This window comes from Tachysurus vachellii, chromosome 9, assembly GCF_030014155.1.
Source record: "Tachysurus vachellii isolate PV-2020 chromosome 9, HZAU_Pvac_v1, whole genome shotgun sequence".
NCBI lineage: Eukaryota > Metazoa > Chordata > Actinopteri > Siluriformes > Bagridae > Tachysurus > Tachysurus vachellii.
Window position 1 is genome coordinate 20,363,650 of NC_083468.1, and position 20,223 is coordinate 20,383,872.

General features: G+C 37.0%; 2 protein-coding genes across 2 annotated transcripts; both read right to left on the minus strand.

Moving 5' to 3' along the window:
• Positions 1–256: 256 nt before the first annotated feature.
• On the minus strand, positions 257–6,169 carry trabd (TraB domain containing). Its single transcript, XM_060878184.1, has 10 exons — positions 6,135–6,169; positions 5,011–5,064; positions 4,444–4,501; positions 4,076–4,242; positions 3,262–3,402; positions 3,060–3,170; positions 2,827–2,966; positions 2,478–2,650; positions 1,593–1,689; positions 257–1,503 (listed from the first exon to the last, which is right to left on the minus strand). The coding sequence occupies exons 2-10, from the start codon at positions 5,032–5,034 to the stop codon at positions 1,335–1,337; spliced, it is 1,080 nt and encodes a 359-aa protein (XP_060734167.1). The 5' UTR covers positions 5,035–5,064; positions 6,135–6,169; the 3' UTR covers positions 257–1,334.
• A 4,889-nt stretch (positions 6,170–11,058) lies between these two features.
• On the minus strand, positions 11,059–20,179 carry panx2 (pannexin 2). Its single transcript, XM_060878651.1, has 6 exons — positions 19,657–20,179; positions 17,512–18,031; positions 14,561–15,672; positions 13,959–14,091; positions 13,092–13,280; positions 11,059–12,055 (listed from the first exon to the last, which is right to left on the minus strand). The coding sequence occupies exons 2-6, from the start codon at positions 17,738–17,740 to the stop codon at positions 11,760–11,762; spliced, it is 1,959 nt and encodes a 652-aa protein (XP_060734634.1). The 5' UTR covers positions 17,741–18,031; positions 19,657–20,179; the 3' UTR covers positions 11,059–11,759.
• Between the last annotated feature and the right edge of the window lie 44 nt (positions 20,180–20,223).

Sequence of the window (20,223 nt, forward strand, 5' to 3'; positions counted from 1 at the left end):
TGTCTCAGAGGAAGCAGGAGTTAGTCTTTACCTTCTGTTGAATGGTAGAGAGAGCTGGCTGGTGAGTGGGGATTGGCAGATGACTAAATTGTGTAAATCAAATGCAAAAAAACCCCAACCAAGCGTGTTTAAATATTAGGCTGGTACACTACAAAATATGGAAAGTCATATTTTGCATATAGCCTGCAAGTCAAGAAATATTACAGTACAAAAGGCATAAGCAGTTGATGCCAATCAAGACCATCAATTAAACAGATTATTTAAGATTAAATACCAAACATTTATTATGATTTGATGGACATTGATCATATCGATCTGGTCAGCTTCTTTGTTAGCCCTTTTTCAAGTAACATGATGGGAGGCACTTGTCAGATGACCTGGGCTTAATTTTGTCAAGCTTGAAAACCAGCCTCTTTTATTTAACCCCACAATATAAGGAGAACTACAGGTACTGCATGAGTAGTGCTTCAGTAGTGTCAACCTTAGTATCTTTGCAAACAGGTCTAGTTTTTGAGACTCTTCCATCAGTAATGTTGGCATGCTTTATAATCACATAGGATGCAATTTCCCATAAAAACAGAAACAAATAAAGTATAAAAAGGGCAAAATCTTGTGATTACTGAAAATTATTTGCATACCTTATAGGAGGTGATGTTCACCCAACATTTACATCCTACATTTAAATAAAACAGCATTTACAGCAGATTCATAAATATTGAATATATTCTCTGAATATGTTGAACTTTACAAAAAAAAAAAAAAAGAAAAAGAAATATTAAAGGCATGCTTTTATACAAATCATTTTACAGTATTAAATGTGTATTTACTTTTACTTTGTACTCAATAAAATTATTACATTGGTACAAACAGCAGAATTGGAAAATTTGTTATAATTAATGTATAATTCTCTCCTAAATTATAGAACATTGGGGTTTTATGTTGCATCAAGATGTGGCCCTGCTAATGGAACTAAACGAAACATGTAGATAGACTAAACAACTCCAAGAACACAACCCAAAGGGAGTAGATATGTTACACTGAAAAAGTACTGTCATGTATTGAAGTGTAAGAAAATTGGGAAACAAAGAAAGGGAACAGAAATTACTGTCTGTGTTTTTTTGGCAGTACAGCTCCATGTTTGCAGGAGCACAGAGTTAAGACAGTGGAGATTACTGAGGGCTGCATCAAGTTCCCCCGTTCCAAAATCCCAGTGTCATTTAGAGAGTATGAGCCATATCATACCCATAACATACCATCTGCCCTATCTCTCATCTTAAGGCAATTGGTGTTTAGCGTAATATACTGTTTATTTAAGTCTTTGTTGAAGATCTAGGTCAGGCAGGAGGCGGTCTTATATTCTCCAGCAATTGGACAGCAGGTAGGGAGAGAAACATCCTCCCTACACACCCTCCAGCACGGTAACAGGCATATCCCAGAACACCAAGCAAGGACCCCTTCAATACAGTACGTAACACCCAGCTGAATCGAGAAGGTGGTGCCACACTGTGAGAAAGATATAGTGAGAGGCAAGTGATATTAAAATGCAGTAAGCCTGGAACAGTTTTGACAGAAGTAAACACACACACACACACCTCATGATCTCCTGAATATTAAGTTCTTTGTCCCAGTTTTTCTCAATTCCTGGAACATGGCCCATTCCAACCACTCCCACCACCACAGCAGGCACTTCTGTGAAAAATATGCAACAGGTACAAGATACTTTGTAACACAGGTCTTTTTTATTGGCTCTTAAAAAGAAAAAGACAGACCATGAACAGGCACTTAATACTGTGCACAATCTGAAGAGTATTAGCTGGTATTTGTCCCACACAAATGAACATATGTGCATATGGCAACCAACCTAAGATTATTGCTATTACAGAAGATCATTATTTGCTCTGCCCAAGGAATTTTCTTTTCTCAAAAATTATGACAGTAGTCATAAAAAATTCTATAAAAACGTCCATAAATTTAAACCATGGCTGTCAAAGCGGGGTCTCATGGGTTCATAAAGCGTAATGGTCTGTGATTTTTAAGTTTTGTTACAGTGGTGTAAATCACAACCCATCAAAGTTAAATTTACTACTGGGTTCTTAAATGTTAACATACAGGTTACTCGAATTGCTTGAGTAAATCCAGATCAGCAATAATTTGGGATGCAACTTTCAGAGTGTTTTGTGCCTTTTTGTGGAAAACTATGAATTGGCAAAGTTGCAATCAGAGAAATCTCCTTTTAACTTGTTAATACGCGTATTTAATTTCTTTTACATGTGTTATTTCCATGTATGTAAATCAAAGAGGGCTTTGCTTAACTGTGCAGTCTGATGACATCACATGAGTCTTGCCCAAATCAAAAAATTGTAAAATTGCAAGCTCCTCTAAATATAGCGGAGTTTCTTTATTTTGCATAAACCTTTCTGGTCGTAAAATTCTGGGGAGAATAAATTGTGTCATGAGATAGAAGCTGCATTACTTACTCTGGCCATTAGGTGGCGCCTCGACACAGCGAGCAGCCTGTCTGAGTGTGTGGGTGAGGTAGATGTCTCGCTCTGCAACAATGGTGCGGTGCAATGCGGGAAACTCGCCAATCATCTCTGACATCGTCTGTTCCAGCAGATCCTTCTGTTTGCATTTTTCTACATCCTCTTTACTAACGACCACACAAACACACACCGCACACAGTGACTTTAAATACTTTGTCAAAGGCGTTAAACCAGAACAGGCATTAAGAGAATCTCATTAGTCACAAATAAAGATATTTAACCTGAAACTGTCTATATGAAAGCGGGAGTATTGGAGGCAGAAGAGAGGTTGGGCTGCACGTACCTGATGGGGTCAGACAAGAAGCAAAGGCCCCAAGCAAGCCGAGCTTTCTGCCACAAACTCAGAGCAGCAATGGCACGTTTGAACGTCACTGGAATTGGTCTGTCCCCAAGGTGAAACTTACAGAAAGGGACTTTACCTGCCTGCGTGTAGGGAAGAGATTTTTTTTTTATTTGGGCACAACATTAAATTGTGTGAATGAGTTATAACTGTGTGAAAAGTGTGTCTATATAAACCTCTTTGAAGGCTTCTCTAAACTCTCCTCCAGGCGCCATGCCCAGCTGCTCAGTGATGTGTGCTGAGACTTTTAGCAGCAGGATCTGCATGAGGCCTGACATCACGCCATTCTGATGAAGCAAAATAGAGCAAAGAGAGAGTGAATGCGAATGAGGGACATGTTATGAGTCAAAGGACACCACAGTCTGCTGTATAGCTTACCTGTTTGATTGCCTGCTGGACTTTCTCCAGGTTGATGTCCTTGGCCTCCTTGAGCAGCGTCTTTTCGTCCATTTTTAACATGGACACTCTATACTGGCAAAGCTCCACCACCACCACATCTGGCTGCACTGCACGGATTGTCTAAAACAAATAAACAAGCACAATATAATGTGTAATAGAGTCGGCAACATTCTGATCTTTTAAACCCTTTGAAAGAGTTTTCTGCAGCAGGTAATTGGAAGGCTTTGACTGCCATTGGGGACAGTTCACTGGAAGGTGAGGTGTATCTTCAACTCCTCTGGCAATTATTGAAATCAAGCAAGTCCTTCAAACCTTTTAGCATGGCTTCATGGTAGCAACTCTACTGGCTCCCAATATCTAATTTTCTTTTTTCTAAAGCTGGCAAATAAATTGTGCAAACAAATTCTACCTTGTGATAAACAAAATAGCATTAAACAGTATTGCTGTGTACAGTATTGCTAGTGTTTGTGATCAACTCTATTTAAATAAATGTAAAAACAACAAAGGTGCTACATATTTGCTTTAACTAATACAGTAAACCTTGCTTTATTAACATTATTGTAACTGATATTGTGAATATATGTATTCAAACTTCCTTAATAAAAAGAACTATTGTTTTGCACTCAGTGTGTTTCTAATAAAAGTGTAATAAACTATATTCAATCTGCTTAAGTATTAAAACAATTCTAAAAAAAAAAATGTACACTTTGTCTGATTAGACAGCAAAGAGTTACTCTAAGAGCAGACTAGCAGTCTAGCTTCTCTACACTTCAAGCAGATTTAAGACCCTCACCGTAGTTACATCTTTCTTGCTGCTATCGCTGAAGTGAGCCGTGCCCACCAGGTAGACCACGCTGCCCTCTGGAGTAGAGAGCCGGGTCACAGTGTTGGGCAGGTCAGGGTTGGTCTGCCTCCGCTGAGCCCGCATCTGCCACAACACTTCAACCGCTTCCATGTCGGCTACAGAGAGAGACAGAGAGAGAGACACAGACAGAGAGAGAGAGAGAGAGAGAGAGAGAGAGAGAGAGAGAGAGAGAGAGAGAGAGAGAGAGAGAAAGAGAGAGAGTGCATGGTGCTAGTGTACGTTTTCAGTACAGGCAACAGTAGTCAAATATTAATTGTGTATTTGGCCTTGTTTGGTTATTTAAACCAAAAACTCACAGAGTTCAACTGAATACCGTTGCTGTGCATCATCCTCTGATATACCAACAGATTCCTCCTATATTCAAAGAAGAATATCAATAAAGACAACAGATCGATTATAACTTACATTCAACATTACGACACTCCTAAACACATAGTGTAACTCATTCATTTATTAAATAAAGATTATTTGTCATCATTCTACTTCACATTCCTCAAGTTGTCTTGTTAATCAGAAACCTTTGACAGCAGTAAACACCAACATGAATTTTGAACTGCAGTATAGAACCAAAGTGAAAAAGTGCAGGAAAACAAAAGTGACATGATAATAATAATAATAATAATAATAATAATAATAATAATAATACATAGAAGAATGTATCTGTCAATGCAGTTCTGAGAGAAATGTGAACAAAACTGTGTCGTTTGTACACAAATTTTGTTGCCTTATTTCTAATGAACTTCATGTGGTGCTATTTAACAAGGAGAGATAAAACTCTAGGATATGTAGCGTTGAACGTGGCACTAACAGACAGTTCAAAAGACATATTGAGTAAAACTAGATTTATGTCCCTTCAGTCTTACCTCTGAATTATTGTCTTGGTCCATGGGGCGACGTCAAATAAAATGAATCTGTAGCTATTTAACAAAAAAAAAATGTCACCAGGTTACAAAACATATCTAAATCATATGAGTCTTTGAAAATAAAATAAGCTATGATTCTTATCCATAAGATTAGCTGAGCAACAGGGAGCTTATATCTATAGCTAGCAGTGTCTATGAAAATCTACCACCTGGATCCCAGGACCACGTATACCTTTTTTGATGGCTAACTTCCAAATCACTGGATGTTTGAGATCAGGTGTGCTAGCTAGTGTGCAAGAGGCATTATGTCATGCACTATGTAGTACAATTATCAAGGGAGTATTAGAGCCATTTGATATCCAAGGTTGACTTAAGTATGAGTGAGTGTTCAAACAAGGCTCCATGATATATAACAGCAAATTTACTCTTAAAATACAATACAATACAATACCAAAAACGTCTGGTTTAATAACCATCTCTTTCAGCTTGTATAAAAATTCAGAAGCATGTATTTCTTTGTTTGCTAACATTTATAACCAGCCTGTGTCAGATTGCACTTGAAACACAGGCTGAGAATTAACTTAACTGGTTAACACAACTTTGACATTTTCTGAATCTATCAGGTAAAATTTGAGTGTATATTTTAACCGATATTTGCATACCAGAGTTTTTTATATTAGCGTGCATACTCAAAAACAAGAGCTCATTAGCTTAGCTAGCTAACTAACTAACTAAGCTAGTTAGCTAGCATTTGGGTAAAGCAAGCCAGAAAGCTAACTAAATGGTCAGTTCACTCCAGATCATTTGGTCTTTAATTTTTGGGGAGTATTTACACGTGATTATCATCATACTTCATTACTGTCAGCATGCTGTTCGGTTAAAGACTTTTTTGGAGATAATCCAGCTAGCGTGCTGACATAGCAGCTGTAACTGCTAAAGTGCTAGCAATGCAGCCCAGCTAGCCGACTTCAGCTAAATCAGACTAGCCAAGAGTTTACGCAAAGTTTTTAGGTCCACGTAATTCAATAATTATAAGATCGACAGCAAGAACGTATTAACAATAAACTGCAAAACGTGACAATAACGTGAATAAACCCACAACAAAGAGAAACGAATAAACTTACGACAGACAGGTCTTAGGTTCCGCCCATTGAGTGATTTCTGGGTATTGTAGTGTTTATAAATCAGATTTACAACATGATTTAATGGAGAATATTTACTAAACCTATTCCTAAATTAAACTTATTCCTAAATATTCCTAAAACAGGTAAAACTCAGAGGCCCACAGTGAACATACAAACCTGTAAATATGGATGCGTAAATAAAGTATATTAATAGGACTCCTTGATAAAATATTGCCAATTCCCATGAATTATTATTGCTATTTTGAATTATTCTAACTCTGTCACACTCATATCTACACTCACTTTCAGTCAGCATTGTATGCTGGTCAGAGAAGCAGTGGACCCAGAGCATAACCCGGGTATACTGGGAACACTGGACATAAGGTGGGAACAGACCATGGATGGGAAAATAATAATCAGAGGTGGGAGTTTGTCACACATGTGCAAGTCACAAGTAAGTCTCAAGTCATGAATGTCAAGTCAAAGTCAAGTCGAGTCTTTTTTACATATTTGTCAAGCAAGTCTCAAATATGCGACTTAAGTCTGACTCGAGCCAAGACATATGACTCGAGACACCCATCTCTGATAATAATAATAATAATAATAATAATAATAATAATAATAATAATACTTTGTTTATAAAGCACTTTTAAAACAGCCAATGCTGAACACAAAGTGCTGTACATCATAAAATACAGATAATAAAATAATTAAATGATAACAAAATTAAATAATTACAGAAATAAATCAGAATTAAATAAAACCAGGGAATTGAAATGCGTTTTCAACCGGTTTTTATATCATGTAACAGTGGGTGCCTGTCTGATGTACAGAGGCAAGTTGTTCCATAGCCTAGGAGCAGCAACAGAGAAGGCTCGTTCTCCTCTAAGCTTCCTCTTTGACATTTTGGTGTCCAGAAGCAGTTGATCAGCTGACCTAAGAGAACGGGAAGGACTGTAGGGGTGAAGCAGTTCCGTATGTCGGGGTCTGACCATTTTAAAGATTTAAAAACAAATAAAAGCACTTTAAAATGAACCCTATAATACACTGGCAGCCAGTGAAGTGAGGCCAAAATTGTTGTTCAATGTGGTCAAACTTCCCTGAATCAGTCAAAAGACGCCCAGCAACATTTTGGACCAATTGAAGGCGAGACAGAGAAGACCAATATAAAGTGCATTACAGTAATCCAGTCGAGATGTAATAAAGGCATGGATTACCGTCTCAAATTGTTGCATGGACACAAGAGGTTTTATTCTTGCAAGGCGCCTTAGGTGAAAAAAGCTGGACTTCACCACTGCACTTATTTGGCTATCCAATTTAAGATCAGCATCCCTTTTAAAGCCTAGATTAGGTATCACAGGTCTAACATAGGATGCCAAGGGACCCAGGTCAACAAGGGGGAGACTTACAGGAGCCACTTGACAGTTGACAGTCCATTTCAGGGCATTATGTACACATGCATTCACTTACTCAGTGTAATCCCTCTACCTACATGCATGTATTTGAAAGTGGGAACAGGTGGAAATTTTTTTTTTTTTTTTTTTTTTTTGTGAAAATTTGCCCTAATCTCAGCATAGAAAGTAAACCACGATTTAGTTAAAACGACTACATTTTCATACAATACTTTACAGGTTTGCATCAGGATTTATTATGGAATCATAATGATAAACAATCCTTATAGTGCAGTTAATGCTGCTATTTTGCACTTATAATCAGCTACACTGTTGGTATGTTATATTTACCATGTTCAAGTAAGCATTGGAATTCTCATAAAATATTTTACATGGTTCAAATCCAAAATCCTGAATCCTAAACCTCTGCCCAGGACCTATATTTTCATGTAAGTGGTGTGGTTATGAAATATTTTTAACACAAATAGGATGCTTGTGCATCTCTGTGCCAAGCATTTATAATTTTCATTATTCTTATTATTAAATATTTAATTATTTTAGTTTTCTTTTACACAGCCCGAGAGGCATTGTATATAATGTCCCAATGGTAACAAATTGTGTCGTTTAGCAATCACAATGTTAAATGCATGGAATAATTAACATTAAATTAAAAATCATTGAAATTAATTTGCATAAACACAAGAGAAATGACTGAAGAAAAAAAATATATTTCTGCTTGTTGTATCATTCATAATTTATTACCCAAGGCATTGTGATGTGTGGCATAATGAACATTTATTTTAACCTTACCATTAATATGTTGTTGTTGTTGCTATATAGAGAGCAATGACTAAACTTCTTTTTCTGTGGCTGCATTTCATTTTTAACATTTTGGAATTAATATTCTTTTATAGAGACATTGTAAACATGGTGAAAATACATAATCATCAGTGACTGAGAAGATACATGTGAAATAAATATGTGAAGTAAAGGTGAATTTGCCTCCTAAAATGCATTTAGACATTTAGACAAATGTCTTTGAACAAATAATGTCAACACATTTTTGTTCAAATTACACAAAAGGTCAAACAATTGTGTGTGTGTGTGTGCATGTGTGTGTGTGTGTGTGTGTTTGTAACTGTTTGCCCCTCATTTTTATTATGCCAAAGATGAGAGCTCACAATACAATTTATTGTACACATTACTATGTATTGTATGCACTAATAATTTTATTGTAAAGCTTTTGATTAAATATTAGATCATAACCATGGATGTATGGCACTAAAATCAGCTGTCTGTTTAAGTTATACAATCCTGCAGCCTTGGTTGGTTAAGCCTGAGAGAAACAATCAAGAGTCAGTCATGCTTGGTTAATTTTTATTTTTTTTTATACAACTCTCCGATTAGCTACATTCAGAACATTTCTCAGTGATAACCTTTCCTAACAAATCGCAATAATCTGACCCAATCTATCTCTATGTACACTATTCTAATTAGGCTGCAACAATTAAACCCATAAACACATATTGTACTACGTATACTATAAACACAGCTGTGTGTGTCTGTGGGTTTAATTTCAATACAGTAATGGGCAGACTTGTACATAAGAAATATAGCTGACTTTTAGCAATCATATATCTGATTGATGTAACTGAATATGGTCAACATGTCATGCAGCATACATTTCATTTTAACTTGGTTTTGCTTCTAATATTACCAGCTTAGAAACTGGCAAATTATGATCAACAGCAAAGCTGAGTTTCTCTAAGATGCAAAATGAGGATATGCTGTTGGCACATTCAAGTCAGACTTCACCCAAAAAAAGTCAGATCCATAAATAATCGGACATTGACACATGTATTGTGATTTTAGCTAAAACACATACTTTCAGCTATAATTTGAGGGTATTAATATCCAAATCAGGTGAATGGTGTAGGAATCACTGCACTTATGTTGTCACCTCTCCTTTTTAAGTGACCAAAGGTAACTGGATGATTGGCTGCTCAGCTGTTCCATGGCCAAGTGTGTGTTAATGCCTTAATTATTTTCACTTACAAGTAGATAAAAGTTCAGTGCCAGAAACTTCAGTGCCAGAAAAAGCTCTGATGAAGATCAAGAACAAGCCGAAGTCAACAATTAAGAGAAGTCTTCACCAGAGTACATACAGCGGGTTTACCTCAACATTAACCACCAAAAAGCATAAAACTCAGATTTTAGTTTGCCAAAAACATCTAAAAAAAAAACCCATACAGTTCTGTAAGGACAGATGAGACATCCTCAGGACATCCTGAGCACAGATGAGACAAAGATATTCTAGAATGATGGAAAAGAAAAGTTTGTAGAAGGAAAGGAACCGCTCATGATCTCAACAATACTGAAGAATAGTGTGTACCAGTCTACCACTGGAACTGATTTAATCGTATTTATTGATCATTTGACGGCTGACAAAACCAACAGGATGAATTTTAAAGTGTATAAGGCTATATTATCTGCTCAGATTCATCCAAACGCTTTCAAATCCTCAGGATGGTGCTTCAAAATGCTGATTGAAAAAGGCTTGATGCATACTTAAAAGAAGAAAAGCATTTTTACTGACCTGAATTCAACTGAGCAAACATTTCACCTGCTGCAGTAAAAACCTGGCAGGGCATTATCAGGGAAGACAGACAGTATCTGGTGATGATGTCTGTGGACTTCAGATTTGCAACCAAGTGTTAAAAAAGTGTCCTAATTACTTTTGGTCCCTTTAAAGAAAAAAAGGCTACATAAATAAAGCTGAATGTCTGTGAATTAAGCAAATTCATTAACTAATCTGAACTCATATATAGTGTTATAGATAACAATAGCTTAGCTAATGTCTAAATATTTATGGACCTAACTATATATCATTGAAAGTACTGGGACTATGCCTCAATCAGCAGTGTGCTTCATAAAAATTCCAATATTTCTTTGTCGGATTAATATTTAACACAAAGAGGGTGGTGAATGGATTTCCATGGACTACTGACTGCTCATTAGGGACTGGCAACTTAATTTTCATATATATTTGTTTAGCTATTCTAAGTACAACATTATAACATTATATGAAGTCTTACAATTTTTCAGACAACATTCAAACATGTAATAAGACTACACATTAAAAGTGTCTCTGTGCGTTTTGGTACTTCTGAGTTCTTGCCAGAGTTGCAATTAAAATGTTGCACTGGCCTTGTGGAAATGCTGTAGCGAGGTGTCATTGGTAATTCGATGTGCTTTATAATGTAGTGGCTTATAAGTATTTTGTATATCTGTTCAATACAGAATATGGGCTGTGTGTCAGGGTAAGAGGTGAATCAGTGGATTTTGAATGATTCAGTGCGACATTTATCCATAAAGGTAGTGGCCTTCTTAATGAAAGTTCAGCTGGTGCTTCTGCTGGAGAGGCTTCCTCCAGTTTTTTTTTGTTAATGACAGGACATTTAAATGTCTATATTAGATTACATAAAGGTGCTGTATTCACAGTTGTGCCATATGATATGTAATAATACCCATTTCCCAAAACAAATTCAATTAATTATACAAAGAATGCTCACAATTTAGATCTGAATTTATGAACCTCACTATGACAAACATCAGTCAACCTCTGGTTGAAGAATGGCATGATTTAAATAATGCGACATATCTATATGTTTTGTATATACAGTATGGAGATTCTAAATATGCATATTATTGCAACAAGGATTGTGTACATTTGCATAATTTAAGGATTAAATATGCTATATTGCATTGGATACCTGCTGAAATCCACAGAACAATATATCAATAGGACAAAATCATGTAAAGTTATGTTGAATGTAAGACGTACACAGAGGTGTCTAAAACACAACATGATTCTTAGATTAATGTTAATTGATATGACCTTGGAATGTCAGAGGGAAACATTCCGTTCAAGTGAGCACCAGTGTTTGTACTTAGTCAGGGAAATGACCTTTTGATTGATATGTTTCATTTTACAGTAACTGGTTGTCTACTTGTGTGAAAGATTTTGTCTAAACAATTGTTTGTGCAATTCATTTCTGGTGGACAGTACAAATCTCTGACCTCACCATTTCCACCTAAAGCACAGTAGGTGGGTGATACAGTGTGGTTGCTGTTCCATGTGAGGTGGTTAGAAACAATTTTACCCTTTGATGTCTTGATGCTGAGGTAAAACAATGAGAGGTGTGAATATATGCTTGTCTTATTGTGTGCATCTTCAGCACTCTCCGGCTGCGATGAGCTCACCAGGTCTTTCCACTAACTTGTCCCTGTGGCCTTGCTCTTCCTCCTCCTCATAGAGAGTGTGGTGGATGCTGAGCAGAGGATGTGAGGGGTTACAGCTGTATGCTGCAGACTGACTCACAGGTTCTGGGTTTGCTTTGAGAGGTTCATTGGTTTTGGGTGATTCAGAAGGAGGCAGATTAGAGGTTCCTCCATTCATGTAAGAGGTGGTGGTTAGGGTCACGGTGGAAAATGCACTGGTGGTGGATTGAGGAGGAGGGTCAGGCTTTTCTAAAGGGGTTAAGAAAAGAGTGAAACCAGAAGAAAATATTATTAATAGCTTTGAATGTACATAACCTTAGTCCTAAATGCTAACAGCGAGACCTGCCATTGCATTTTTAAGAACAGCCTTCAATAACAGATTTAAAATCAAAGGTTAATCTAATTTCTAATAAATTGAATGGTGCTTAGATAAGTGATTTATGTATCCCTAATGCTTTGCACTCTTACTCAATAGTGTTTTTGAATGTTCAAAGGTTAATTGTCAAAAGGTGTTGATTCATTTTCTAAACAATAGTGACAATAATGCTGTGTGCAAGGTTTCTAGATAATAATGTGCTTGTACATCTTCTACAGAAACAACTTAAACTGGGATTTGCATGGTGGATGCTGTACAGATTAAAATGCAACATTTTTTTATTTATTAATTTCTAGAACAGAGAGAGAGAGAGATTCCATAAGTATAAACAAATTACAAGTATGATGTGACATTATTTAATGAATAAAAACTTTGGGCCATTCAATTATTAGATAACTTTGGGCCATTCAATTATTAGATAATAATCAACTTGTTTAGTTTGGAAGCTGATTATTTTCTTAAACATTGCTTAAACAGCATGCCTTATGCTGCATTCACATATACAATGACATAGGACATGTCAGGGTGTCAGAATATGACAAGGACATTCATTTTCAGTGAGAGCTAGTGACTTCTGTTGACATGTGTCACAGCTATCATTGGTGAAAAAGTTAAGAAAAGACTTTATGGAAACTTTATGGAAATATGGAGTGCAGTGACAACAAATGGATTTAAAGACAGTAGAGCAAATGTGATTCTGTGGCAAAAATCACACACCTTCTCCTACATCTTGTATGATATGAGGAATACAGTATATACACTGGTGGCTAGTTGCACCATCCACTGATAAACTTTATTACTATACTACTGGAGACATTATAGCCCAGAGACTTGCAGTGATACAATCACTGTATGTGTGAATGCAGCTTTATTGTGTTTTATTCTTTACTTAACCAAAAATAATATTACCAGTAAGTGTTGAGGAGACATGGACTACAGTGTGTGTGCCCTCTATGTATGTAGTGTCCAGAGGATGGTCAGCAGCTGGGGGTTGTGGATTATTCATTTCTGTTTTAGACTTGTGGATGGTTGACATGTATGGATGGACATCCAGGGAGAAATTACGAGTGTGCTTTTTCTCTGTTCCACTGTTAGTTTCTGTGGATTTCAGAAGTTATGACAAACAAGATTAAAATTAGTTCAGATATCCATTACTAGTACCTAATACTGTAATAAAAAGTCACATCTAGAACTCAGTGAATCTATGTTCTATGTAAAACCCTACAACAGTGTTTACTACATTTTCACATTCTTCACATTTTACAACATTTTCACATTCTTTCGATGAAATATTTTGTTAGAGGTATATACTGACTACATTTATGGTAGAAATTCAGATTCCTAACCTTTTTTTGGCTGTATTTTCTGTATTCAGCATACAATGGGTTTTCCCAGGCTGACTCACATATATTAAACAGAATATCACATTAAAACAACCCAAACAGTAACTGCTAACCATGTAAACCTAAATTTATTTAGGAATAAATTCAATATGAAAATTTTACATTTTTACACTTTTCTTTAAAGCTGCCACTTTTTCTTTAAAGATGTCCATTGTACAAATAAATAAATTAATATACATTCATTTAAATTAACAACCATATAAATTATTATACAAATAAATCCAAATTGAATTAAACCATCACTCAATTTACTTTGCTTTGAAGGGCTGCATTGAATAAGCAGAAACTGGTCAAGTAAATGTCTTTTTTGGGGGGTTCTATCTTTAAAAAAGTAAAATATCATTATTATAATATTATAAATTATATGTTTTACCTCTAGGAGGATGCTGTGTGCTCTTGGTATCCAGTAGAGGAGCAATGATGGTGTCAGCTACTGTTTTCCTTCGCATAGGTTTAGGTTTTTCTGCTTTCATGCTGTTCTCCAACCGGGTCAGAGTTAGAGGTTCCTGGATAAGCATTCAAACAAGCAAACAAAAAATTAATATTGAATTTAAATATTTAGCAGACAGTTTATTTGTTGTAGTCAAGGTAGAAACAATTAAAAGGTAGAAAGTAATTAATTCAGTGAGATCCAGACACAGAAAAAACATCTAGCATGAATTTTAGACTAAGCTTATGCATTGTAATTGAAAATCTCTCTAATATATTATTTCTGATAAGTGCTGCACTGGGTCTGCAGTGCAAAACTGCTTACAATAAAACTCGAAAATTAAGCAGGAGCATTACCATTAAAATAATATCTGCATAATACTGAGGTGATGCAATCTGTCCTTTTACTAGACCAAGGGGAAACAACATAAATTAGTATTCTTAGATGTATCTAGTGTAATACATCTTCCCGTGTGCATAATTAAATCACCATTTTTGGTCAAAAGCAAGCATTGGCAAGGTATAAACAGAATCATGTTAGCTTACTTTAAATGGCTGTGGCAGAGGGTTAGATGAAGGGATCCACTTCATCTTTTTCCGTGGTCTTTTGATAACTGTCTCTACTCCCATTTCTCCAACCCCCAGAACAGATGGATCCATGTTGGGGTCAACTGTCTGTATTCCAGAGTCTCTAACGGTCGGTGTGGCATCATGGTTGGACTGCGCTAATGCAGCCAATAACTGTCGCACCACATTGTCATACATCAGGTCACTCTCATTGGTGATGAAGTCCAGCCTGTTCAGAGACTTGATGTGGTCCCTGTTTTCATTACAGAACATGGCCAGGATGTTAATATCGCAAAACTGAGACTTCTGCCAACGGCGCCGTGTCTTAATGCCGACTTTGTGCAACTTGTCGAATACAAAGTTGGATTTGCGCACCACAAACAGATGCAGTAGATTAATTAAAATTATGAAGTTCATGGTGCAGAGTAGTGCAATGTCTACAGCAGCCATGATGCGCTGGAGCTGCACAGCAGACAGCTTGCAGTTCACACTAAGGCGCAGCTCAGGGATGCTGCTGATGTCAGGTGGCTCACCCAGCATGCATGTGAACTCATTTTGTCGTTGCCGAGCATAGTATGCACTTAGGTAGGTGATGGGAATGGAACTGAGACAGATGATGGCTAAATGTCTGGCTAGATAAAGTTTGGCTAAAAAATTACTTTGACCTCGCCGCTCTAGGTATTTTTCAAAAAGGTTCTGCTCTGGGCTTTTCTCCTTCTCAGCATTCTCAATGATTTCTCGCCGCTCACGTTCACTGATCCCAGGCCCTTTGGACTGGATCTGTTTCTCAATTTTGGGTGCTCTGCCCTCAGCAGCACGGTGGTAGCAGTTGTCAATCTCTTGTAGGAGAAAGTTGAGTTCAGAGGTAAGGCGTGTGGATGCAAGGAACTCCCAGCCTAGTGCTGGAATATACATGATGCCAGCAAATGCTAGCAGAGCATAGGGCAGAAACTTATGCTCAAACAGAGAGGGTCTGAGCTCAGGATCGATGCCAGGAATAGCATCACGCAGCTCTGTCCAGCAGTAGCCTCTAGCATAGAGGGCCTGGTCACGTGTGAAATTGTGTGGTGTGTAACAGTATATTGACTCCTCTGAAACAGAATCATATGAGAAAAAAGGTATTAGAGGCAGCTTTTTGGAATGTATCCATTCACAAGGTGGTTTGTACACCAACTTTGACAAACATATCCTAACAGAATTATCCGATGTCAGTCAGATTCATCTCCAGGAGTATCTTGTCATGAGCTTCTTGATATTAAAATGTTAAATTGTGCTGCAGATAATCTGAAAGCCATTCCTGACATTCAGAATACTTGCAATTCAATGCAATAAATGTGAAAAGATTTGCACATTAGCAGCAAAACATTTTCCTGTGTGTGTTATATGGTTCCAGTATAGTAATTTCTTTATCTGCCATTTAACTTTAGGTTTCATATTTTAAATTTAAAGTCTAAAACCTACGCATTATAAATTCATAACATTTTAATCTTCACAACTGTAGGAGCCATCTTATACTATTACAAAGGTCTGTTCAGATTATTTAATCATCTATGCTCTTCTCAGGCCTTTGTGCTACCTCACAGCAGGTTTCTACTGCTATGCAGTCAAACTGACTCAGCATTTAGCTTAAAGTCCCTATTTCTGCTAAGCTCTCCCTCACATTCTTTACACACTCTCTTGCTCCCTCTCTTACCCTCCCCATTTAAAAAAAAATCTCGCTGCTGATTTCTAACACACAAAAATCAGCACTGCGTACTTAACCCCTCCAGTGCTGACCAGCAGGTGTCCCTATCAGGTGAAACAGTAAATCTGTGAATATTAATGAGGAAAATTTTGTTTAGTTCCATGTGAAAGAAGTATATTATGTCTTTGCATTTCAGTATCTACTGTACTAGAGTTGTAAAACAATGACACTGTATCTGTGTATGTATCTATCTCTAAATATCTTCAAATATGGAAGAACATACTCATACATACTGTACACATGCTTAGACTATTTCAAAACAAAAAATTCTGTATCTACAGTAGTATGTGTCTAGAAAATTGTTCTTTTCTTGTCTTCTCATATATATATATATATATATATATATATATATATATATATATATATATATATATTCAAATATATAGACTGCAACAAAGTACTATATACTGTACTACATACTACTTATATGAGCCCTATGTTATATGTGCCCTATTCTGTGTCCTACTATATGTATATACCTTCTAATGTGTAGCACCTGCTATTAAAGATTTCACTAAGAAGACTCCTGAGTAACTTTTTGACTTTACTCTTTGTATGTAAAAAATAAAGTCTGAATCTTGAGTCTTAAACTGTATTTGGATTTAAACTTAAAGTGAGCATGGACTAAACCAGAAGTGTTTTATCTAGCAATGTCAACACTGAATGGTTTGTGAATTCTGTCTCTGACACTACCTCTGTCTCAGCTACAACATTTGAGTTCTACTACTGTAGAGATGTGCATACAAATGCTTTTTTTAAAATCCTACTTGCACAGCTATTATTTTTGTGTGTACCTGCCTCCAATGTTTCCTATGAATTTATTTGGTGTTATTTACAAAACAACCAAAACTTTTTTTTATATATATCAAAAAGTCTAATTTAAACCACCATGACCATGATCAGGCAGTTACTAAGAACCTGGTGTGTGTTTAATAAATGTGGTCTGGCTTTGTACTGTTAACTTCATAACTGTCCGCTCAATCGCATGAAAGAAAAATCTCCATTTCTTAATTTTTTAGTGTGTGTGGCCGAATCCCAGTCCCAGTTTACGGTATCTATATCTATATTTAAAAACTTATTTATTCTGAATGATTTATTCATATTAAGTTACATCCCAACTGTATACTACATCTCAGTCATCCAGGCTGACATTGCCTACACCTTGAGTTGTGCTCAAAGCACCAACCTGCAAAGTTCCGTGTAAAGACGAGAGTAACTAATAAGATGGGGATGATGACCGTTCCTATGGTGACAACTCGGTCAAAGGGCAGTTCCAGTTTGAGCTGCACCATGAGTCCAGCTAGTGCACCACCCTTCTCATCCTGCGTAGAACCCGGCAGAATCAACTCCTTCAGCTTTTCCCCAGCAAGCAGAGCGGTGGCCATGTCTAAGTTCTGCTCAAAGAGGTTCTGCATCCGGAAACTGGAACCCACCCACAGCTAAATCCACGATACACCTGGCTGAACTGTTAACCAGTTTAACCTCAAAACTGCCACCTTATTGGCTCTTGTCCATCACAATCTAAAGGGTTATGTTATGTGAGGGCTGTATATTATTATACGGACAGTCACAGTAGAACCATTGTATTGGTCAAATATACTGTCCGTGATGCATGTTCAGTGCTGTTCTTAATCCATGTGGAATGACATAAAATCACGTGTAAGTTTGTGTTGAGTTTCCTTTGTCCACTTCACCTCACATTCCATCTGTAAAAGAAAGAACACACAGATTAAATGGTCAGAGCAAATTTGTCCTTTATCGTCTAAGACAGACAGACAGCTTCTTTATCCTGGTCACAGTGGATCCAGAGTCTATACAAGGAAAATTGGACATGAAGTGGGAATATACCTTAAAAGGGAGGCCAGTTCATCATAGTGCACCAAGCACACAAACACACAGGCAAGTTATCTTAGCAACTCCACAACTTGGATGTTTTTGAAAAGGGGAGAGGAAGGTGGAAACACCACATAAGACATTAACCTGGGCTCAGGATCAAACTAGGACCCTGGATCTTTGAACTGACAATAGTTTTCTGCATGTTTGTTGCTGACAAATTTCATTAGATCCTCATATAACTAGCTACTTGTTGCACAGTTTAAACTTGCACAGTGTTGTCAGGTAAGGCTGTTTCAGCTAGATGCCTACTTTTATCTACAATTTAAAAGTGTAGTTAAGGGATTGAAATGTGTTTATTTAATATAAACATTTTGATCTTTAACTTACATAAAAGCTAGTTTCAAATGCCTTGTTACACAGTATCTATCAACTAGTTAAACATCACTTACTTTATTCAATATTTTTCTTCAATAAGTTCCCAGTAAGGTGTATTTACTATTAATTAAACATGACTACAGTATCACAGTAAATTCTGTGAATGACTGGGTGCAAGGCAGGATCCATGATGCGTGTGCACAACTTAACATAGACAATCCACCTACAGGCATGTTTTTGGTGGTGGGATGAAACTGTGGACCTTTGGTGGAAACTTAGACAAATCACACAAAACAGAGAGAAAAGAAAGAACATGCAAAACTCTACCATGCCATATGCCACAACCTGTCTTTTATCTATCTTCTAAATATTAATCAGATAATCAGAGTGTTTTTTTGTTATACTTACACATATAAACTTAGTCAGAGAGTCCCCCCCCCCACACACACACACTAGAAAAAACATTGTTGTGTTTCTAAATAATAATAAAAACGTCTGCAGAAACTACTGGAATGGATTCTTGGTCTGGTTTTCTCAATTAGCCATGGTTGGTATTAGTAACTTTTTATTAAGGTATCTAAAAGAATTACAGACACAGAAGTTTAGTCCTGTTCATTTAGTATAACAATAAACATTACCAAACGTTAGTATAGCGTTATTAAACGTAGGAATAAATAGGCTTAAAAGCGTTAATATTTGTAAACTTAACGATGTGTTGTTCAGAGCAATGCTGTCATGCTAGAACATACACTGTCCAGGAAAACAAATTGAACCATTTAATTAAAATTAGTATGATGTCGCGCTTCGGTTGACATAACAGGAGCTGTCCAAACGCTGGTGCTGAAGTGGACCGCATGGTCCCGAGGATTTAGCGCGTAATGATGTCCGGACGTCTTTGACTGACACAGTGCATTTTGTATATTGTTTTGTATAATAAGACCGACTGTAGGCTACCAGTTCTCTCACCTCCACAATTATCCGTATCCCAGTGTACACATGCGTCCCCCGGCCGCTTTGCGTCTACCTGAACTCTCAGTAACTAATAACGCTACGCAAAAAAGACACCTGTCCACTACCACAGATGTAAAACCGAGGATGTGATGTGTGCTTTTTTACTTACCAATACTGAGCATCCTCGGCGAGTCAAGAGTTAATCTGCAGTGCGGGAGAGCGGTTATAGCGTGTATCCGGGCACCGGTTTGTTCCGCCTTCTCCCGCCAGTCTCCTTCTACTCTTCCTCTCATCCGCTCATCTCTTCTCATCCTCACAAACTTCAAGGAGAGTCCCCTAGGTCGCGCATTTGTATTTATCTCTCCTTCCCACACAGCTAGCTTACCTGAGTTCACAAAAAGCGCTCGGTGACCTTCAGCAATGACAATCGATCCGTAAATTTGGCATATTTTGGCTCAAGCACGATTCATCACAGGTTGCAGCCTACAGTATATTATAGCATACACGACAATTCAACAAATTACGATGCGCTTGAAAAATCTAGCAAATATGCTTGCAGTTATAAATATTGCTGATTCAGAATCAGTAGCCCGGTAGACTGCTCATTTGTGGGGAAGCTCAATAAAAAGCCGGCAGTAATTTTATGGATATCCTCTAATTTCTAGATATATTCCTGTTCGGAAGGAGTTCATTTGTCCCTAGACAAACGGCTTCTATCTTGATAATGTCATCCCCT